This window comes from Antechinus flavipes, chromosome 5 (assembly GCF_016432865.1).
Source record: "Antechinus flavipes isolate AdamAnt ecotype Samford, QLD, Australia chromosome 5, AdamAnt_v2, whole genome shotgun sequence".
Lineage (NCBI taxonomy): Eukaryota > Metazoa > Chordata > Mammalia > Dasyuromorphia > Dasyuridae > Antechinus > Antechinus flavipes.
The window spans coordinates 141,336,350-141,360,389 of record NC_067402.1 but is presented as its reverse complement, the minus strand read 5'-3'; the positions used below and the strand labels follow the sequence as shown (position 1 = coordinate 141,360,389).

Below are 24,040 nucleotides of genomic sequence, written 5' to 3'. Positions count from 1 at the left end.
TGAAAACAATCTTTTAGATACTAATTCTTGAAGGTCCTCAAAAATTTGACTCTTTATAAAGATTATTTTAAGCACAAGGGGGAAAAAAGCTCAGACTTTTTTAAAAAAAGTAATAAATAATTATCCTTCCCATAGTCCCAAATAGCTCTTTTTCTAGAAAGATTTACCCTTCAAAAGTTGCAGCTTGCTGTTTGCTTGGGCAAGCAGCATTTTAGCTTCATTTTGTAGCATTTCTGCTTTCTTTCTGGCATCAGCTGATTCTTCTGTTTTCTTGGCTATTAGGTTTTCCACTTTTTTATACTTTCCACTAAGTTCACTGTCAAGGACCTGCAGTACCAAGTTTGGACACAAGGTGGTAGTTAGTGGCAAAGTCATATATCAAACACAAACATCAGATTCTGCAAGGATCAGGGAAGAAGATTCAGCTTACAGTGAAACCATTACATTAGGGTAAAACTGAGGTAGTACACTCTTTCTGAACCTGTTCATCTATACAATGGCTGACCATTTTGGCTGTTGGTGAATCAAGTGGCTTAATAGACATAAATGCTGGGTAAAGTGATAGTACAATGAAACAAACATTACTTGTAATTACAGATTTGGTCAGTTCAGTAAAATGGAAATGCAACTGGACTGGAAGTCAGAAAAATTGGGTTCATGGTCTCCTGTGACTAACTCTAGCCTTGAGTTTTGTCAGCTGTAAAATAAGTTGGGCCAAGTCCTATACCATAAATCAAAGATGTTTAGGTTTGGTCCTACTCTATATTTTAACTAGGGAATTGGCGGGGAGGGGTTAGCCAACATAAAAACCATCAATTTTCAGAGCTAGATTTAGACATTAGATATGCCACTGAATTTCTGAATTCCTGTTAGCTTGAGACTAGGGAGCACTCAAGCTTGGAAACTCTACAGATCAGGCTTATTTGGGACATTGATACAGCCAATCCTTTTTTTTTTATTACCAGTGGGTGCTTCTCAAATTCCATTTTGTGATTCTTTAATTCAAACACCACATCAATTTGTAGAAAGGCACAGATAACACTGAAACAATATTTTGAAGTTGCAGGAGGACACATGATTTAGGCTAGTAGGAAGTAGGACTAGAGTTATAAACTTCTCCTTTGAGAAATACAAACAAAAGCTAGGTATATGGAAATGTAATTTTAAAGAGCTTTGTTCTTCACCATTTCATGTAAATACTGTCTGAGCAAAAATAATAAATCCACCAGCACCTGGCAGGAAACTAAATACAATGAAGAAATCTGTTTTAGAGTGTGCTTTTTCCCACAGTATAATTTTTTTTCCAAAAGGTCTAGGGAAGCCCTCAAATGTGAAACATTTAAATCTATGTGTCAGTGATACCAATAATAGAGCTTTTTTCCATTTAAAAAAAAAAACAAAAACTAGAAAAGACATTAAGGACTTAGAGGTGATAAGTAAATTGAACTGGACTCCTCAAATTTTAGAAAAAAATTACTCTTTGCTGAATTTATAAAACTAAGGCAGCTTCTTTCTATTGTTAGTTAGTGTTTCATTTATCACAGTAGTTTTTGCAAAAACAGAAGGGAAAGAATTGAATTCTACTAAGTAGCCTTAAGTGACAAATTTTTAGGCAGATTCTATTAGGGGCTTCTGGGTAATGGCAACTCCCTTGACACCAAAGATATGTATTTGTAAAACTTTACTTACCTTCTTAACATCATCTGTACTTTGTTTTACATTATTCACTACTTGTCCAATGTAGTCTGCCTCCCCAGCGTTCTGAGCAGCCTTGCGCTTAAGTTCTTCAACATTCCTTTCCAGCTCGCTTATGCGCTGAGAGGCATTGTATAATGTTTCCTCAGATGCTGCAGTTTCAGACTCGATCTAATAATAAAATACAAGATTCATCACTAATCAGCATAAGTGGTAGGTAGGTAAACATCTTTTACATAATTTTTAAGCATATAAATACCTCAACACACACAGTGTGTTAGATTTGGCAAACCTTTGTTAGTATTGTGGTGATGGGGAAACCATTTCATTTCCCAGAGCTTCAGTTTTTTTAATTGCAAAATGAAGTAGTTGTACTAAATGTTTTTTAAGTTTATCCAATTCTACATCTAGGTGTCAATGAGACCAATAGCTGTAGATTTCAACATTAGTATGTAGTCTTTGTTGGCTGAAAATTACCCACTAAAACTAAATTCCATATTTTAAAAATGCTTTCAGTGTGTCTTATTTTAAAAGACAACTCTATTTATTTGGGGCTTCTGATGGTTTAGTCTGAAGTTACAAATGAAATATTCCTTAGTCAATAAACAGATGTTTGGCAATAAAGGAACCAAACTATAGGTTGACAGGACCACAATGGGTCCTGAGAACACCTGCAAACTTTGGATTATCGTTTAAATAGCCTCATGTTTTTATTTTAATAATGAATGAGGGATTAATTTTGAGATGACCACTCCTTAGAGATTTCCAATCAGTTATTAAAAGTAAAGAGAATAAATGCTCTCCCAGAATCACTCACATGCACAATATGTTCCCTTTCAGTAGCAACATTTCTGTTGATGTTATAGCTCTACTTAACCTATGAAGTTTGCTGTAGATACACTTTTTTTTTTTTTTTTAACTTTAAATTGGACCTGCACTTTCATTACCATGGGAGAACTCCCAGAGAAGCACCCTGTTCTCTCTACTGGCAGATAAGCTTCTGAGAGGCTTTTAGAGTTGATGGGGCACTAAGAAGTTTCATTAGTGACTAACCCAGGAGATACAAGTCAATCTGTTAAAGAATTTGAACTCGGGACTTGCTTGCTTTGAGGCTAGCTCTCTATCCACTCAAACACATCACAGTGACTTAAATATGCCAAATTTTGCAAAGTTTTAATAAATCACTATGAAACCAGATTTTCTCTCTGGCTCATTTGCCAACATATAAAGCAAATTGCTTATGGACATATAAGCTCTACTAAAAGCTAACTTAAACATTTACAAATTTTGTACCTGGTAATCATGTGAAAATAAAATAAGAAAACTAATGTAACTTTCCTAGTTTTCCGATTCTCAGATTAGAGCTTTATTACAAAATTACTCTGGCCATTCTAACTAATAGAAGAATCCCTTCTAACAAACTGCTCAAGTCCTAATTGCGTCCATCTTTAAGCAAATTATTTCACATTTGAATTGCCCTGCTTTGACAAGTAAAGACAATTCTCTTAACTGCTGGCAGAAACTTGGGACAGAAACAAGAACATAGCTGGTAATGAGAACTATTCATTTCCACTGGGAACAGAATTGATAATTACAAGGAAGAATTTTTTTGGGGGTGTTGCTAAATCATGTAATAAGTTATAAAAATACAGCATAAAGTTCTTGGAGATTTTTAATGAAATTAGGTAGAAAGCAGTCTGGCAGAGATGACTGACAATTCCTTGTAGCCTATGAGTCCTTGGTTGATTTGAAGGTGAACATTTGCGGACATGGAGGGATAACCATATATCACTAAGTTTTATGGTCAGAAGACCTGGGTGGGAAGAGGCTCATCGTCCATAGTTGAACACTCGTAGGTGCTGAACTATGAGGCAACCTCTTCTAAAACTGGAGGGGGAAAAGATTCTGAATCCAACTGCTTCATAAAGTAAAAGCCCAGTTAAGTGGGGTTCATCCTGTTATTTACCACTTCTAGAATGTACTTTGTAAAACTGACTGGAAGAAGGCTAAACTTGTGTAAAAACCAACTTACTAAGGAATTTTAATGCCTATTAACAGTTACCTATCAAAGCACATTGTTAATTTAAAAACAAATCATGCTCAATAAAGAAATAACTATCCATTTTCTCTTTTATGAGTGGGACAATTACAGTTTCTTTTTCTTCAGAAGCACCTTACTGGCTAGACATTTTATCCATCAAGGATGAGAGCTGGGAAACCAGTGGAGAGATGCTTTGGTCTCTAATATATTCTTCCCATAAGAGTTAGTCTTATGAACCATTCACAAGTGACCCGAGGATTTTTTTTTATCTAAGTTGCATTTTTAATGCCTTGGCTTATCATTGCCATTACACATACTTATGTTTATAAAATTCTTTCTTAAAAAGTAGTATTCCTATTTCTGAACTTATTCCCCCCTCTCCCCCCAAATATCCTCAGAAAAAAAGGGTTGGGCCAACCCAAATATTCCCTGCTCTGGTTTGTTTGGAGAAAGATCAATACCAGTGTCACCAGAAAGACCTGTTAATATTTTCAATTCTTTTTTTCTTTACCTGCTTACACTGACAGCCTCAAAGTTAAAAAACAACCCACTACCCAGAACTGCCTCAACCACTGACAATTGTATTTGCTTACTGAAGTCAGTAGGTTCTGAGTTCCTTGGATGTCTTCATCTGCTTGCTTAATGGCCTTTTCTGCAGCAATCTGAGCCTTTTCTGCTTCTTCCAGGGCTTCCTTGACCATGTCTGCAGTGTCTTTAACATCTGTTGCGCTTTTGCTAAAACAACAAAAACATCAGATTTTTATATGTATTTCTTCTCAGAACAAATTAAAAGTATTCAACAATAGTCTAAAGATATATGTTAGAAATGCCATTGGTTTTAGACCAATTGCTACAGCAGGATTGTCCTACCAGAGATTCAAACCGACTCCACTAAATGCCATAAGAGTCCCAGTTACCTGGCCTTCTTCGCTTCGTCTAAGAGCATCTCTGCCCTGGCAATGTCCCCAGCACTTTGCTGTAGGATGACTTCCACTTGGGAAAGGCTTTCTACTCGTTCCCGAATATCTTCAGTTAGGTTCTGCAGCTGCTGTGGAGTGCTGGGCATCTCCATTTTCAGTACTTCATTAGCCACAGCCTCAATGCTATCCAGATCAGCACTGTCCTCTGGAAAGGAAAGGAGCCAGCATATGTGACCATAAGTTCATTTAGTATTTATAGAGCACATATATAGAGCACATATAAGTGGGGTTATATGTCCTCCTATATGGCACTGTGTAGCAGTTAGACCATGTGACCTAGTGTAAAAGAGAGATTTAGCTTCAAAGTCAGGAAAACGTGGGTTCAAATCCAACCTTTGACACAAACTGCTTAGCTATTTAGTCCTTCAATGCTCAATGCCAACTCTAAATCTATAGGTTGTAGTTAACTTTTTTTTTCTTACATGACTCTTGGAATGTTTTAAATAACTAAAAGAAATGTTAAATTTCAGTTAAAAGTTTTATGGAAATGATTATAATTTTTTTCATTCAAGTTTATAGATCACCTGAAGTCTAATCATGGAACTTTTAGGGGTTTATGGACTCCTGGTTAATAACTTCTGCCTTACAAGAAGGTAGCACAGTAGATAGAGCACTAGACTTGAAGGCAGGCTTCAAATCCTGCTTTACACTGCCCAGTAAGTAGGCAAGTCTCTATTACTTTGAGCCTCAATTTTCTCATCTTTAAAGTAATGTGACAGTACTCAAACTTTGAGGTGCTCATCTTAACCTACCAGGATGAGACTAAATAGTAGGATGTCAATCTGGGAGTTGAGTGGCCCATATTCTGGTTTTAATTCTAATCTAAGAATAAAGAATCTAAGAAAATGGACCCTGAATAATTCTGTTAGCAAGAAATAAGAACTGGGAAGTACACTATATCCTTAAGTCAATAAAATGTAACCTCTTCAAAGGCAGGAATTTTTTCAGTTTTCTTTGGCTTTTCTATTACTACCAGTGTCTTGCACATAATACTCTGTAGGTGATTTTGATTCAATCAATACACAAGAGTAATCTATTAAAAATGCCATCTGACATTAAAATTTTGATCCAATGAAGATTATGACATAAAATCTAAAGATACTTTTCTCACTGGGAAATGCCCTTGAAAACAATTTAGTACAATTTCTCATCTTGGAGAAGAGGAAACTGGGGGCCTAGAGAAAACAGTTAACAGCTGTATTCAAACCCAGATTCAGTAGTATAACCTTTCCTTCCTACTAAAGCCTGAGGCTTCCTTCAGGATAAATGCTTTTTATTCAAAGTCTTATGCAAAACATGAAAAAGATTCAGAATGCTTCATTAGGATTCAGAATGCTTCATTAAGCACCTACTATGTGAAAGACACTATGCTAAGTGCTTAGAGCTTTTGTTACATATGTATATCAAACCTTTTTTGTCAGTTAGGTTCTAATGATAGAGCTCAGAGTTTCTACTCTTAACAATGAATCTGCAGGATCTTATTTTGACTTCTAGTTTTTCATTTTGCTTTTTTGGGACAGTATACAGAAGTATATTTCAGAACAGCAAGTTTTTTACTATTTCAACTAGTAAATTTGTCTTTTGTATATCTAGATTTTTTTTTTGGACTGAGTTTCATTGGCACATTGAAATCCTTCTTCCCCCCTTCTCCATGAAAATATTTTCTTTATCAGTGCACATCTGCTACCATTTCTGCAATTTGTGGAGACTTAGAGAATTAGCCAGAGCACTGAGGTATTCAGTGGTTTAAAACCACATAGTTTCTCTGAGGCAAAACTTAGTTATATGGCTTTCCCTGGCTCTTGAGATTGGCTCCTTAATATCATGAGGACTCACATGTGTGTATCACTGCTAAATAACTTTCTGAAGCTTATCAGTTTAAAGAAAAGGGAGAAAAATTATTATCTAAGTAGATATGTTATTTTCATTTCTTGTCAAATTCATTTCTTTTTAAATTAATGCAGGCTTAGGTTTTACAACTCAATCATGAGGTTTTTTGTGTGTGATTTATTATTTTAGGATTGGGATGTTTATTTCCTATTCAACATCAAAATGGAAACAAGGGGATAATAAAACATTTTTCTTACGAGTTAGAAAGTTTCGAATTTGCTTGATCAGATTCCTCAGATCCTCATTGCTCTTGTCCACTTTTTCTTTGGTGGCATTAGTTTTTAGTAGAACCGCCTGGGCACTTTGTTTTGCTTCATCTGCCCTTAGTTTAGCTTCAGAGACCTAAATATGGTACATAAAATTAAAAAAAAAATCACTCCAACAAATATTTTCTGAAACTGCTGCTCCTTGTGATTTACAGCGGGGTTTGGGAACTAAGGCCAAAACTCCTAAAGCTTAATATCAGCATCTAGAATTTCAGGCCATTTGAAAGGGATATTTTCTAATTCTCTATAAAGAGTTTTTGTATCAGCAGGGAGCTCCTCTTTGAAGCTTGTTCTTTCATGTTATTAAAATATGTAACACTTTTAAGTCACCAACAGAAAATATTGAGACCTACAGATAAATACCAATTTTATGGAGTTGGCACTTCCAAGAGACAGGAATTATTAAGAATAATTATTAGAACATTAAAGGGATCTTGTCATTGGCACAGTCTAGAGTTGAAGGCCCCATAGAAGCCCTTAGGAATGTGGAAGACATGTGAAAAGTGCATCATTTCCTCTTCATTTTTCTGATGAAGAAATTGAAACTCAGAAGGGTTAAACCCAAAGTCTTTCATGAAGGGAGGAGCAGCGGAGAAATTGGTTCTTGTGTGCTGAGACTCTTGTGACCCCAATCCTCTGTGTATTTTCACTGTATCACATTATCTGGCTTAAGGTAGAGCTAGATATTCCTTCTTATAAAAATGATTAGCTGGTGAAAAGTTTCTTTCTGGTCTAGCTAAATGGCTCTGTGTTCATTGGGCTTATGTTAAATTACAATCATTGAGATTGTTCTGGAATCAACACCGTTCACTTGAGGGATAGTATTTGAGCCCAGAAACACAACTTCTTCAGCTGTGTGAATAAAGATCTCACTCACCTACTCATTTAGAGTGTGATACATGGCTGGAAAATGTCCATTTTAATCAATAATCATTTAAACAGTATTTTTCTTCCGTCTCCATCTTTTCCCAAGTTTTCCTTCAACAATAGCCAAAGGCTGCTCATGCTAAGTTACCTACCGTCTTTGAGAGTTGTTCCACCTCGGCCAGGGCACTGAGGACATCTCTGTCGAAGTCCATGGCCTTCTGCCAGGCATTATGTGCCACAGTGACCAAGCCATCACAACCAGGCCCACCACACTTCTTTTCCCCATCATCTGTCCTGCAGTTTGGCCCTCCACATGGTGTCTCAGCACAAGAAGCCCCTGGAGGAGTTCCACAAGTCTGCAACAAGTACAGATCAGGTAGAATATTTCAGATACTGAATCTTCTGCACAGTGGCTATGTAGACCTTAAACACCTTGGTAATGTCCAATAAGTATAAAGAAAAACACAGTTAAAAGAATGGACAAAGAAAAGATACATTCAGAGATTCTTGAAATAAACCTAAAAATTCACCAGTAAAGGATAAGGAAATCCCTGTGGCCCACATTCTAGCTCTGTTGACAATTTGCATTCCATCTCCCACCACCCTAAACAAATTCAGTTAAATTCAGTACAGAATGACTAACTAGAGGCCTGCCACTTGAACATAAGCTTAGGAATACAAAAATGAAAAATGATAGCCCCTTCAAGGAATTTAAAACCTAAGGGAAGAGGGAAAGAAATTGCTTTGGAACCCAAAAAAGGGTTTACCTCCAATGCAAATAATCTGTAGTCTGTGCTTAAGGGGTCCTATTTAGATGATGGCTAAGTGAAAAAAGAATAGGGCCTCTGTATATCAGTCAACCAGTAAGTAATCACTGAGGAGATAATGGCATTGTTTGGCACCTACTTATTGAGGTTTTTTTTTTTTTTTTGGACTAAGCTAAAGAGGAGATTCTTGTCTCAATTGTTACCTAGCCTTAATCATTGAATGGGTACAGCATCAGTGAAACAGACTTGTGGAAGATCTTAAATTAAAAAGGCCAAGGTCTCCCACTGCAACCAGGGCTATCTCCAGTCGCACTGATTTATATCTGGCCACTGGACCCAGATGGCTCCGGAGAGGAAAGTGATGCAGGTGACCTTGCCCAGCCCTTCCTGACTTAAATCCATTTCATTTGAAAGTCCTGGAATCACCTCCCTGATGTCATAGCCCTCTTAGAGAACAAAGAACAAACAACAACTTTTAAATGCAATGGAAACTGAAGAACTGAGAAAACACTTGGTTTGGGGGAGGTTTCATAGAAGGAAGGAATGGGATATACTCTGTGCCTTGGTAGGGCTTGATTAGATGAAGGGGTGAGGAAAAGTCACTCTAGGATGTATGTGTGTGGGGAGGTGATGGCAAATTGCATTAGGAATGACTTATAGATGATATAGCCATAGATAGATCTGGAAGAGAGGGCATCTAGTCCAACTGTCATTTTGCAGATGAGGAAACTTAGACCCAGACAGATTGCCCATTGTCACAGAAAGAGTGAATTGAGATGCTGAGCCAGACCTCTTTTCACTGTATCATATAGTCAAATATATTATTTTCAAAAAGCTGCTTTCATTCCTACCCCCATCCCTCACCCCCATCTACATCTGCCATCAAGGCAGTGAACATGAGACTCACCTTGATTGCCATTCTTATTCAGCAGTGACAAGAGTGCCTTGGGATGAATATTGAGAAAGTACCTCCTGAGTGCTATCACCTTTCTTAAGCCACTTTATTAATATAAGTATGATCTGAAAGATAATGTGGGCTCATTCTTTGGAGGATTGGAAGTAAAGGAGATAAGTAGTAGGAAAAGAGAAAGTGATGATAGGTGGCAAACACTGAAAAGAAGATAATGGAAATCAAGAAAAAGAAGATTCCATTTCCCTCAAAAAAATTTACAGATCTCTTTCTTTCTTTTGAACTATTCTTTCTTCATTTTAATCATTTAAATTTGAAAAATTTCTAAATATATTTAATTTCTTGCATTCAGACTGAACCAGTGGCCCTAAAATACATTTGGTTTATTTCACATGAAATGCTTGAGAAATAGAAAACTGAACACTACATAAAACATTAGCTGTATTCAGGAGGAGCAAAGAGGCACCAGGGATCCTTTCCTGGAAAACAGCCTGACATTTAAATAGCTCACCCAGGTCTGTTTTGTTTCAAGAGACCCTGTGAGACAAGGGTAAAGGGGAAAATAGAACAGAACAGCTCCACTCTAGCCAAATATATGCAGAGATAAAGGACAAGGTGTACCTGAAAAATCAAGAGGAACATATATTCTGGCACTTCATGAGAGGCTCTAGGAATCCAGATTTGTAAGTAAGGAATGTCACACCTTATAAGAGTAATTTTGAAGAAGAGTTTCCATTGGCACTTAAAAGCAGTAGGAAATAATATATAGTTTGGAGTCAGAGACCCCATTTTGTCACATCAAAATAAGAATTCTCCAAAGGTTTTGTAGCTTTTCATTACTTTAGTCAACAGAAAATGCTGTTTTTATTTTTAATATCTATTATGGCATAGTCAGTAGAGAGCCAGAGCCCTAATCAGAAAATCTTTGCCTTATACCAACTGTGAATCCAAGCACGTTTCATCTCTCAAAACTCTGGACAATGTTGCAAAGAAGGTACCAATCTAGTTGGTAGAAGGGGTTTCTACCTGGGAATTCTCTGTACAGATGAAATCAAACTAACAATCTAGTGAAGTAGGGAGCAAATACTGAAAGGTCACAAGGATGCTGAAAACAGCTGCAATGTAAAACAACTTAGCCAGTCTATTAGTGGATTTGATGAAATTCACAGAAATACGCTGAGTCTTCATTTTCCTATCTGAAACAAGGGTATCTATTTCACTTGGATGTTGCACTAATGTCTGTGAAGCTCAGGGAATATGGTGGAATTCATCCATGAAAAGTGCCATATTGAGTATAACTTTTGTATCATATTCCCAGTACTTAGTACAACGCATTGACACAAAGTAGCATTGCCACTTGTCTGTGGAATTGAAATGAATTTGTCTTCTCAAGCAGCACAAACACAAAATCTAAACCTCCAAAGCTTACCTCTTCAGCTACTGCAGAAAGATCCAAACTCTGTAATTTGCCTGCAAGTTCATCTAGAAGGCGGGACTGTTCCTCCTGTTTTTCCCTGAATTGGGCCTCTCTTTCCATCATTAAGTCTTCCACTTTATTTCGAGTAAGGGAGGATTGTTCTACAGTGCTATTGGGATCTGTGGTGGATGCATTCACTCTTTCCTCTGCCTCAAGAGACATCTGAAAATATTTGGTAATACTGTCCAAAGCTCCTATGAGATTAAATGAAAATACTCAAAGTTAATGTTGATTTCTTGTATTGTCTTGCCTTATACTTCTTCCAAAAAGAAATGAAATTCTCTATGAAAAAAGAAGAGGAAAAAAAAACCCCAAGAAGCAAACAGAATCATGTAATTTCCTTTTCATAAACTTAATTTATTCTTTCATCCATTCTATCCCTGCTCCCAAACAATACTCAAGCTGAGCTCACATGATGATGAACATCTGAATGAAAAGTGAAAAATTAAGTCAGTTATTTGGAATAGTTTTATGTGATACTAGATACTGAATGTTTGGAAACATCTGGAGGACTGGCATTGTGTAGATAAAACATCCGGTTGGTTGACTTAATGTTTCACTTTTCATCCAGATGTTCTGTCGTTGGGTAGACAGGGCCAAAGTTAACATTTGTAGAGGCTGATTGTGTACTCAACAGTGATGGGTAATGTGATATAACATAGACTGGGATTTCTTTTGCTGTTTTTGGCACCTCTAACTGGCCTGCAAAGTCAATAAGCTAAGGATTTGCAACAAAAAAAAAAATTCCTGACTAAGCAACGTCTTAAATTTAAAGTGACTTGTAGAAGTATCAATTTAATTCCAAAGCTGTGCAAGAAGATGCCTACCCCCAAAAAACTAGGAGGGTGGGGATAAGCTAAAGCCACTAACCAGAAAAACAGGAAATGTGAGTTTTACTCCAGAAATTGTGCCTCCAGTTGGTCTTTGTGGGGCCTTTGAGAAATCATTTAGACTTGTTGGGCCCCATTTCCCACATTTGGCATATGGAATTTGTCATTCTCATCTAAACTATAAGCTTGATGAGAAGAGCTAAGAAAACAGAAAGCTCTTTATGGTGGGGGGTGGGGCAAGTGGGGAGGTGAGTCACTGAAAGGAAAGATTAGTTTGGTATTTAAACAAATTCTCTGTGTTGGATTATTCTTTATAATAATTCCTTGACACCCCCAAAATCACAACGCTTACCACGAATGTCTGAGTTTTTGATAAACTCCAGTTGTTCAGCAAGTTCTTTTACTGTTTTGTCCAAACTCTGTGCATCCATTTGCAGGGAATCCAGCTCTTGGACTGTGTTGTTGCTTTTTGAGGCTGTGTCAGATAACTTTGCTTCAACCTCCGACATTTTTTCTGTAACATCTTTGGTTAGCTTCCTGTGGATAGAAGGTAAAACTGCTCAAGCAAAATAAATGCAATTTGATTTCTTTTGTGATAGATTCTTTCTGTGGAGAAAACATGACCAAGAGTCATGCAGAATAAGTTGTAGTCTGTACTGTGAGAAGGGGTATGCACACAAATGAGTAATTATGGCTCTCCCAAAATTCTGATGAACATTTTAGTATTTCCTGGCAGTGAGGTTCTTTCAGCTTGATAAGGATTAAAATCAACTCAGCAAACAATTAAATTAAAACCAATTCATCTTCCTTGAAATACCAGTTTTGTATATTCTTTCTCTTTCTCTCTGTTTTTATACTAGATCTAAAATTTAAGGCAGTGCTGTCAAGTAGAAATAGGGGCCACTAAAGCATCCACTGATTTAGAAAACTACATGATAATTATATCTATATTTTATTGCATTTTTGTTTCTCTTGCTAAATATTTTCCAATTACATTTTAATCTGGCTCACACCTCCTTTGTGAGTGTTGTAAATGGTGTGTTTGACACCTTTGATTCAAGAAATTCCTGGTGAGGAACATTCCTTTACACACACAGATCTAACTTGTTCTGCTATTTATTCAAATTTTAGAGAACTGCTTCAGGGCATATAGCCAGTGTAGGTCAGAAACAGAACTTAAAGTTGGGAAGTTAAATGGCACAAGTAGTTGAATCTTATATCTAATATTAATACTAGGATATTAGACAAGTCACTTAACCTCTCTGAACCTCAGTTTCTTCATCTGTAAAATGAAAGAGTTGGATATGATGATGTCCAAATTTCCTTCCAACAATTTCTTATGGTTCCAGATTCTGAAGTTGGCTCTCTCCTTATGTCATGCTACCTTGCTATCATATAATGTTATTTTTAAATCTTTCAATGGTTTTATTTTCTTCCCAAAAAAATGCCATTTCTTTGAAGAAAAAAACAAAATGAAAAGCTCCACTCAGCTGTCTTGTGAAGATTAACCATTTAAGACAAATTCCAAAATACTACTGTCATACTCTCAGACCACAGCAACAGCATAGATCAAAGTGTGGAATACTCCAAACCATACATAATTTGTTTCACATCCCACATAATTACAAATGCATTTTTTTATTGCTACAAACTCAAGGGACATAATAGACTCCATTGTTAAACTGTACCCCCATTCCAAAAAACTCTTCTCAGAGCTCCCAGAGAACTTTCTGCCAACAGTGCTTTCAAGATGGAGCATATGGGGAGGAAGCCATACATCCCACCTCTAGGAAGACCAGTAAGTGGCAGTAAAACTAAACTTTTTTTCCTCCCCTTTAACAGAGCTCCATATAACTTCCTTTGTTCCTACCCAAACAAACAGCTCTTTAAGAGTAGAAGAATTCCGTGAGACTTTACATAGAAAAGAATGCAGTGTTCTCAGATTGAAATATATATGGCAAAAAGAATGATGAAAAGATTGCTAACTTTAAAGAAAAAAACAATCTTGTCTCATATCTTATTTTCTTTTGAAACAGAATGGTCAGTCTTAGGTATGTATCTATCTACATGTATACATATTCAGCAAGCTACGTTTACCATAGAGTCTATTTATACATTCCTTTTGGGGCCTCATAAGTCTTTGCAGCATGTTTTTGTGAAAACTAATTAATTTTAAATGAAGAATTAGCCTTAGTGCTCAAAATATACATTTTTGTCAGTCTAGCTTTGAAGCACATCAATAGATTTTTTTTTTCTTGAGAAGATCAGACCATAACTAGTTAGGCAAATACAGCATGCAGAATATAGCTGTTAGAAAAAATGTAGTCCTGTAACAGACCTCCTGGCATCCTCTCAAAGAATAACAGATTGTGTTCTTTCCTCAGAGGAAAACTAGAAATCACAGAAGAATCTTTGAGTTCATGGGCTGGCAATGGGAAAGCTGCTTTTCAAAAAACTTGTCACTATTACATTCCAAAGGATAAAACCACTTTAAAAGCCACATTGAAGTAAATTTCTCCTTTAAGTGCATTACTGATTTACACAGAACATCTGATGACTCCCTTGATTAATAATCTGGTCCCATAGACAGAATTCTGGTCTGGCAATTCAAAGACCACTGCTCCATTCCTGGATCTCTGGCATATTATATTTTAACAAGTCAATTAGGTCACTTTGTGACTCAATTTATTCTTTTATCAAACATATTTCCTTTACTCCTTTTTACTTTTATAGACATTATATAAGGCTGAATGAAAAATTATAGAATGAAAGCATATTAGAGCTGGAAGAAGCCTAAGAGATTATTTTATAGATAGGTTATCATGGGCTTCAAATGAGATCCATATAAAGCACTTTACAAATCTTAAAATAATATATATTATATAAATGTGCACTGTGCATTATTTGGAATATAGTAATAATAATAAATGTTCAATCATTGATTGATGAATCATTTCAATCCCTATTTTTGTTTAGGGACACAGATAGAAATGGCCTAGGATAATCCTCCTCCTTCATACTTAATATCAGTGGACTTTTGAGAGGTGGACAAATGGCAGATTTTAAGATAAAAATTTGAATAAAAATTTCAGGTTTTTATCTCATCTTTGGACACACTAAAAATATTTTGGCTTAGATAAGATAATATATACTTTTATCCTATTCCCACATGATTTAATTCTCTTCTATTAGGTCTGTCCATTTTTGAAAACTTTTCACTCCTGTGCTTTGGAGGCAATATATATTTAAAAGTGTGATACTTATTTTAAAAAATGTGATTCTTAAAAAGAAAAGTAGGTAAAGAGTTTCCTGGCAACTTTCTGGTCTTTGTCTAAGATTGAAGTAATAGTACGAACTCTTCCCATTACTCAGAAGTTACTCACTCTGCCTCCTCAAAGAGATTTCCAATGTTCTTCAGGGGTTCTGCAGCTGGGCTCTGGGCGAGTATACTTTTTATCTCATTGACTTTCCTTTCCACAGAGTCAACTGTCTCTCGGTAAGGCCCAATCACACCACTGATTTTCAAAGCCTTTGCTTTCTCCAGGAATTTGTGGGTCCTGTTGGTCAACTCAGAGATGATGACATCCCACAATGCAAAGCACTGGTGGCAGGGAGTGCAATCAGGAAAGATGCCTGAATACCCACGGGTGCACTTGTTGCAGCGTGCCCCCTCCACACCCTCAATGCAAACACATTGGCCTGTGGACTGGTCACACTGATGTGTCTCGATCCCTCTGGGGTCACAGTCACAAGCTAGAAATGGGAAAAAAAGGTATCAAAAATTATATGCAACAGCAGAAGGCACCACATGAAACCCCCACAGGAAAGAAGGGTCTTTAAAGATGGCTAGATGCAGGACCAGATAAATAACAATAAACAATAAAGGATCCTGGAATAATTTCAACACTAAAAATTAATTGGGACAACTTTTTAGAGACACAATACAGTTGAATCATTTTCCTGGGGACTTGAGCACTTTGGTTTTTAAAATTAAGTGTATTTTTCTATGATCAAAAATTCATAAAAATTTAGAGTTGAGAGGAACTTAAAGAAGGGCATTGAGTTCAACCTACTCATTTTATAGATAAGAAAACTGAGACTCAAAAAGATCAATTTATTTGCTTAAGATTGCCCTGGGAGTAGGGTGGCAAAGCCAAGATCTGAAGCCCAATCTTCTGGCTTCAAATCCAGTCTTCTTTCTGCTATAGCACACTTGTAAGACTATGATTATAAGAATGGAACTGGCACTGGAATGAAGGAACTTATCTGAACTTTAAAAAGCAAAAAGACTTTCCTTTCTCCTTGACTTCAATATTAAAAGAATATTATGTAAAACCTTGTGCTCTTTGCTCAAAAATTTTACAGGACAGTTAGCTCCAATCAAGTATCTAGATTTCTTCCACATTTGCTTTTTACTAGGACTTTAATTACTGAGACTTCTAGCTCATCATCTTTGGTAAGAAAAGCCCATTAGCTTTGGAACTCTGTTTCTGCCCCTGTGATTGGAGGGTGCAGCTACAAACTTCAAAACTTCCATTTAAGGGGGGGGAGCTTGGCTCAGAGACTTTCTTATATGGCTATCCTACTCTGGGGCTTCTTCACTATGCTGAACATCTTTTTACCTGCCTCTTATTTAGCTTCCTTCTGTGAGTCATCCTTCAGTACTGTCACCTGGAAAATGAGGATAATAATAGCACCTACTTCTCAGGATTGTTGTGAGGACAAAATGAGATCATATTTATAAAGTACTTTGCAAAATCTTTAAATATTAATGATGCAATCATCATTTGTTCAGTCATTTTTCAGGAATGACTGATTCTTCAGGACCTCATTTGAAGTTTTCTTGGCAGAAATACTAGTTTGGCATTTTCTTCTCCAACTCATTTTATATAGAAGAAAATTGAGAAAAAAGTCAAGTGACTTGCCCAGTCTCATTTAGCTAGTAAGTGTCTGCACCTGAATTTGAACTCAGGATTTCCTGACTCCAAACTCAGCACTCTATCCAACGTGCAACCTAGATGTCCTACTACTCTTGTGAAAAAGATAGAAGAAAAGAATTAGGCCGTAATACAATCAGGTGGATTCAAAACTGGGGTGGATGGCAGGGCTCAAAGAGTAGTTGGTAATGGTCTAGTGTTTCAATGGTTTTTTTTGGCAGGAGATCTTCAGTGAAGTGTTCCAGAGATCAGTGCTTGGGCCTATTCTCTTTACCATATTTATCAATGAGTTGGAAAAAGATTTAGGAGATATTCTTAGGATCCTGACTTAATAGAGCACCAAGTTGAATCTAAGAACATGAAATTCCATAAGGACAAATGTAAAATCTTGCACTTGTGTGCAAAAAATAACAAGAATATTAGTTTCATAAGTATAAAATGGGGGAAGCATAGATAGTAATTACTCTGAAAAAGGTCTAAAGATCTTAGTGGTCTACACAATCAATCTAAGTCACTAGTGTAACACAGCAGTCCAAAAAAAAAAAAAAAAATCAATGTGATCCTGGACTGAATTAATAGGAACAAGAATGGAAAGACTGTAGGAACAGGAATGTCTAATTGTGCACTGCACTCATTTATCCACATTCCCTTGCCCTTTGGTAATACAATTCTAGAAAGGAAATTTGATAATCTGGAGACCATGCAGAGGAAGATAACTAGAATGACTAGGGCTTTAAGACAACACCACATGAGCAATAGTGGAAAGAGCTAGGCAGTATATCTCTCAGCACTGTCGTGAATTTCAAATGAGCTAATCTTAAAGGGTTTAGCACAGTGTGTCCGGCACACAATAAACTCTATATAAATGTTAGCTATTTATTGTTATTATCGATTCAGAAGAGTAATATTAACACGGCAAATAACTCTAAACAGCTATATTACTCTACTAGACTCTACCAGAATACCTGGTCAAAGGGTTACCTATAACATTAAAAAGTCATCTAGAAATATTAACAGCAAAGAGGTTTGGTTTTTGTTTTTGTTTTTTTAAATCAAGCCAAGGGCTAAAGTCTAAGACAGAATAGTCAGTGAATATTTTGTGGAATATAGTTTAATTGCCCTGGGACTCTTTTGATTCAAAGTCTTTAACTGTGTCCTCTTTGCCAAGAAATCTTTTGCATAGTATTCTCAGCTATTGGCTAGGATTTAAATGGAGTTTACTCAGCTTATCTGAAAGAACCTCTTTTTGCCCATATCTATATGTGCTGCTCTAAATGGCATAATAGAAATAGGGCAGGAGATGGAGAACTATAGTAGGCATTTTAGTCCTGCCAATTAAATAATACCACTATCTAGTATTCTGCAGAAGAATAAGGCACATGATGAGAATTCCATTTTGATGGATAACATCACCTAGCCTTGATATTTGGAAATCACTTCTCCTAAACTGATAGGTCTTAACTAAAAAACTCTTCTCCCACTTTTCTGGGCTCTCTGAGGTTAATTTTCCCTGTTATCTTTTTTAGGTTACATATTCTCCCCTACTTCCTAAAAAAGTTGTGTGTATGTGAGTATGTGTGTGTGTGTGTGTATGTGTTTTGGGGGGCAGACATTCTTAGTATGGATTAAGGAACAGATTTCAAATCTAACTACAGTCTGCAACACATAATGAAACAAATAGAAAGGTTACTCAATTTGGTTGAAGGGAAAAAAAAACCTAGCTCTTTTCTTTTGGGCAAGTCAAGCAAATGAGTGAAAGACACTGTTAATCAGTTGAGAAGATGAGGATAACCCTGGTCATGCTTCACTGGGGGAGGAGGATGACAGATTTCAGTCATGGTACAGATAATCTTTTGGTGATTAAACAGGAATCTAGGATGCTGAAACCCCCTTGCAAAGGAAACCCATCTTTGAGAGAATGATCCCATACATCACGTTGGCAGTTGGAAAGAAATCATCCTCTCAAGTGTGACAATACTTAAATAGAATTTTTTAAAATATGAAAATTGAAAAGGCAATGAAATGTGCAAGGTTCGGCATTTGATTAAAAACATCTGAATAATGAAAATGACATACTAGTATCTGAAGAAGTGAAGAGAAAAAAGGCCCATTTTTTTATTTTTATAGTAATGTATAAAGAATAAAATAACCTCATCATCATCATAATGAAACGAGTTCATATTTATATACTGCTTTGAATTTTGCAAGCTGTTTTATATACGTTACTAGTAAACTGCAATCTACAGTGGAGAATGACTAGCCTAGTCAATCTCTGACATGAATTTTATATTCTTTAAGCAAATTCCTTGACCTTTTTATATCTGTTTCCTTATCTGTACATTGAGTAGGGATGGATGAGACTAAATGGCCTCTAAGATCCCTACATCTTTATGATCCATGGTCATTATTTCTTTTAAGCTTTTACACAATAACCATGTAAAACAACTTCTCTAATTATTGTTATCCCCATTTTGAAGATGAGAAAACTGGAGAAAGGACAAATGCTTTGTATATTAGTGTGACAGAGATGAGAAGAAAGGCAACTATTATATGATGGCACTGTAATAAGTACTTTATAAATATCTAATTTGATGGGACCTAACTACAATCGCATTATCCTCTGTATTATGCTGCTTTCCTAATTTCTGCTTATAATAAAGCATCACTGATGATAACAACAATTAATGATAACTAGCATCTATGTGACAATTTAAAGTCTATAAAGTACTTTATGAATATCACATTTTATGTGGTAAGTTCTATTATTATCAACCTTTTTAATTCCCTTATTTTACAGATGTGAAAATTAGTTTGGATAGTTAAGTGATTTATCCTAATCATGTAGCTGTTAAATATCTGATCCTGAATTTGAACTCAGCTTCAAGGAATAGCATTATTATTTAACAGTGAAAAATCTCTAGAAGTATGATATTAAACAAATAGAGTTTTGTTTGTTATTGTTTGGTTGTCATGTCCAACTCTTATATAGCACACCAATATGGTCCATGAGGTTTACTTGGCAAAGATACAGGAATGGTTTGCCATTTTCTTCTCCAGTGGATTAAAACAAACTGTTTAAATGACTTGCCCATTGTTACACAAATAGGAAGTTTTTGAGGCTGGATTTGAACTCAAATTTTCCTGATGTGCTGAGGCCCAGCACTCTATGCACTAAACCATCTAGCTGCCTCAGTAATATAGTTTTATTACTTTCGGGCATGTACAGAAACCATAAATGCTTGGGGTTCCAGCTTTACAGATGTATCAGAATTTGTAATTTAAATGACAGATATATAAAGTAGATGGATATCTCACAAAGTATTAGAGTTAGAAGGGATTTTATTACTGAGTCCAAATTTTAATTTTACAGATGATATTAAAGGGTTTTCCTAACATCATATATCTAGATAGCAACAGAATAAAGATTTCTAAAGTGCTTATGAAATTTCATCAATTTAAACAATTTATTCCATTTATAAATTTTTATACTATTAATTCATACAGAAAATACCTTCCTTCCCAACCCCCTCCCTTTCTCTCTCTCTACCCCCTTCTCTCTTTTTCCTTCCTTCCCATAATGCAAAGATTAGCTTTTGCTTACTCACTGACCAATGTCACAGATTCCAAATCCACATAATTGTCTAATAAGAGGTAGTGTTAAAGCACCTGGAGTCTGAGAGGCCTGGATTTGAATCCCACTTGAGACATTTAAGAGCTATGTGAACTTCAGCAAGTCACTTAATATCTTTGCATACGAGAGGTGTAAATCTCTGATCCTATGAATTTAATGAGTTTAATTACATAGTAGATGGCAGACACTGAGTGAGGGAGCCTGGGGTTCTGAAAATGCGGGCCACACGGCATCAGGTAAGGCACTTCTCAATGCAGTAGGCTTCTCTCTGATTCTAAGTGGCAGAGATGTTACCAACATGCCTTGGTAAAGGGAATTCCCTCACCTGGGAATGGTATAGCAACCACTCTCCACACCACTGTAAGCACAGATCCGGTCCCTGTCTCCAACCTTTTGCTGTCTATTAGCCTAAGTTTTGGGGTTTGCCTGCGTGTTGATTTTATTTTTGAATTTTCCCATAAAAGAACTCTCCTTTTGTTACACTGCTTTATGTTTCCATGTTGTCAACTTCTCTAGAAGCTGTAATTCTATCTTGGGTGGGAGAATACCAGTTCAATATTATGGGACTTAAAAACGATGGTTACTTGCCAAGAATGGATTCCTCCCATGAAATGCTGCCAGCATCAAGGATCTATTGCGGCATCTGTTCTGGGGAAGATATGTCTAGGCAAGTATTCCAAAGGGAAGCCAGAGCTCAGGTCCTCTTGAGGCAGCTGAATTCCCTAGAACTTCACACTTGAAAAGTCAGAGTCAAATTCTGCAGATGGCTGGGACACAGTTCAACTAATGTTAACAGTTGATATTGGGCTTATTTTGAGAGGTGACCTAATGACTATCCTAAAAAGTATCATACTTTAATATCACCAGGGACAGGGATGAAAAGCTATTACAGATATAGAATCATTTCTATGCTTATCCCATTTCTAGAAATGCCTTTCCAATTGGGTCACGGGGAGGGCAAGTAGTCTTTGTAAGAGGAATGATCACCAAAGTCTTTTCAATGAAAATCATATTTTCATGGAGGTTAAGTAGAATGCTCAGTTTACAGCTGCACTTAAAATACCCCATAGATGCTAAAATTATACAGAAAATCTTGCTGCAGTGAGTCTAAATGTTGTAAATGGGCTTCAATAAGTAGAATGATTGACATAAGTGATTTTCTTCTGTTCTTGGAGTTCACAAAAGGGGCAAAGGTAGGATAAATGTAAATTAATACACAGCAGGGTGCTTGCTTTAAAAGAGTAGGTTATCTGGTACAAAATTAAATTGGTTCACTTTGACAAAAAAGGGAAATGTCAATATAATGAGCATAGCCCATGGGCTGACTGAAAAAGGACCACTTAGATGTGATGGACAAGGTTAGGTGGATCTAATGGGGATGAGTTTCATATACAACTCTCTTTTTTGTACTTCCTTGTGTACTGAGAGGTTTGGTGTTTGCTTATTAGCATTTAATCCATGCCACAAAAGTATTATAAAGGGAAAAAAGAGAAAATGAAAGATATATTGATATGACCTGAAAAAGAAGAACTGAGTTGAATTTCTTTTCTTTTAAGTATTTCTGAGAGGAAGAAAGAAAAAAAGAAAGAAAAGATTACAGAGAGGAAAGAAAAGATTACAGAGAGGAAAGAAGGAAGGAAGAGGTTGAAAGAGGAAAGAAGGAAGGAAGATAAGAGGGAGGAAAAGATGGAGAGAGGGAAATTTTTAAAGCATCTATTATGTGCCAACCACTGTGGCAATGCTTTCCATTTGACTTCCATTTTACAATTAAGGAAACTGAAGCAGATAGAGGTTACCTAGCTCAGCTAATAAATGTCTGAGACCAGACATGAACTCAAACTCTTCCTGATGCTTATCTAGCCACCTCTAAAGGGTAAAGGGGAATGAAAAAGGAACTTTTAAGGATCAGAGTACCAGGTAACAGTTACTTCAGTGGGAGACTGCAGCCAAGGATAAGGTGATTTGAATGATGCTAAGGATAAGCAACAAACAGGACTGGCTCAGAGAAGATCCAGATTTTTCCCCTTTGGGCACCCTTCCCCTCTCCACGCCAGTGACCCTCTCTTACATGGGCCACAGCGATTCTCTGGCTCTGTCCAAACTAGGCCAAAGATTTATAGTTGAAAGGGAAGTCAGATCATCTGCTTCATTTTATATATGAAGAAACTGACATGATAGCAGATGTTGACCAATTTTATGAAGGAGTCATATCAGATGTGGTCTTTATGCTTTTCATCTTTAAAACTGATTGCAAAGATGCTAGTGAATATAGGTATGTAGGAAGGAGGCACCGTAAGAAATAACCTTGGGCCCTAAATGATGATGGAAGAGAAGAGACTAGTCTTCTATTATAAAATATTTAATTAAATAGCTCACAAGTTCATAGATTTAGGTCTGGAAGGTACCTCAAAAGTCATTAAATCCCAACTCCTACATTTTTATAGATGATGAAATTAAGGTTTTCCTCAGGATCACAATACACGATGGAGCTAAGATTCTGAACGTATATCATCTGACTCAAATCTAATTTCTTTCAATGCTGCCTCTCATTTCTTCTTTTATTTTGTTATAGCATTATATTTTATTTTATTCAACAAACTTAATTAAAAAATATAAACTAGCACATATTATGCACAGAGCATTGTTCTAAGTGCTGACAGAGACACATTAGGTAAGATATGGCGTCTGTCTTTATGGAATTTACAATCTGTTATGTTACAGCAGGGGTGGGCAACATCTGGCCCGTGAAATCATTTAGTCTGGCCCTTCCAAAGCAGTCATAGGCAATGATGAGCTGAAAGCTCCCATTGCTTGAGTTTTTAAATTGGTAATTTTGTTTGGCCCACAAATGTTATAAATATCCAAATGGTCGTGGGCAGAAAAAAGGGTTCCCCACTACTGGGTTATAGTAACAAATGTTTGTCAGAAATATGCTATCAGGTGACTTGTGTTGATGGAAGGTTTGCTCTAAATATGACAAATCTAGTATGACTAGTAATTAGGTCATTAGTTTGGCCAAATGAATTAATGCAAGACATCGGAGAGAAGAGTCATGAAACATTTACAATGTGTGTAAGAACACAAACCCAGAATATCTATTTACAAGTAGAGAAGAGGTCAAGATGTTTGGGCAGAACTCTTGGAAAGACTAAACCAGTCAGTATATGTTGTCATTATATTTAAAGGACATGGAAATATATTCTAAGAACTTAGCATCTTGGAAATTCAATCAGGGTATTTGAAGTTGTATCCAGTCTGTCTAAGGTCTATTTATTCCTACACATAATGTTTGCTGGACAGAAATGAACATAATTATTCAGACATAATATACAAAAATTAATTTCATTTGCATGTTTAGACATATAATCATTTCAAATTTCTCAAAAAAATTTCTTTTAGTTATTTCCAAGTATATAAACATAATCGCCAAGCCTCCCCACCCCCTAAAAATGTTACCTCTGTGACATTGGTCAACAGAGCTTATTATGCCTTTAAAATATATATATATATATATATTATATATATATATATATATATATATATATATATATATATATATATATATATATATATATATATATAAAGAAGGTTCAAGAGCAGTGGTGGTGGGGAATGCTAAAAAGTCAAATAATTTATTTACTGGTATTTATTCAATAATTAGTATATTATAAAATGTGTTTGCCACCTTGCCCCCTGCCCTCACTTCCAGGTTAAGCCCATCTTTGCCATTTTGGAAACCTATTGGTCTA

The 24,040-nt window shown here is 36.2% G+C and overlaps 1 protein-coding gene across 1 annotated transcript in view; it reads right to left on the bottom strand.

Annotated features, from left to right (window-relative positions):
* The window catches only part of LAMB1 (laminin subunit beta 1), an 83,072-nt gene that overhangs the window by 396 nt on the left and 58,636 nt on the right, over window positions 1-24,040 (bottom strand). The window contains exons 25-33 of the mRNA XM_052001586.1: window positions 15,107-15,476; window positions 12,076-12,260; window positions 10,846-11,087; window positions 7,892-8,095; window positions 6,804-6,948; window positions 4,654-4,861; window positions 4,330-4,471; window positions 1,690-1,866; window positions 168-327 (exon numbers count right to left, since the gene is read on the bottom strand). Coding sequence (XP_051857546.1) covers window positions 168-327; window positions 1,690-1,866; window positions 4,330-4,471; window positions 4,654-4,861; window positions 6,804-6,948; window positions 7,892-8,095; window positions 10,846-11,087; window positions 12,076-12,260; window positions 15,107-15,476 — 1,833 coding nt within the window. The remainder of the gene's footprint in view (window positions 1-167; window positions 328-1,689; window positions 1,867-4,329; window positions 4,472-4,653; window positions 4,862-6,803; window positions 6,949-7,891; window positions 8,096-10,845; window positions 11,088-12,075; window positions 12,261-15,106; window positions 15,477-24,040) is intronic.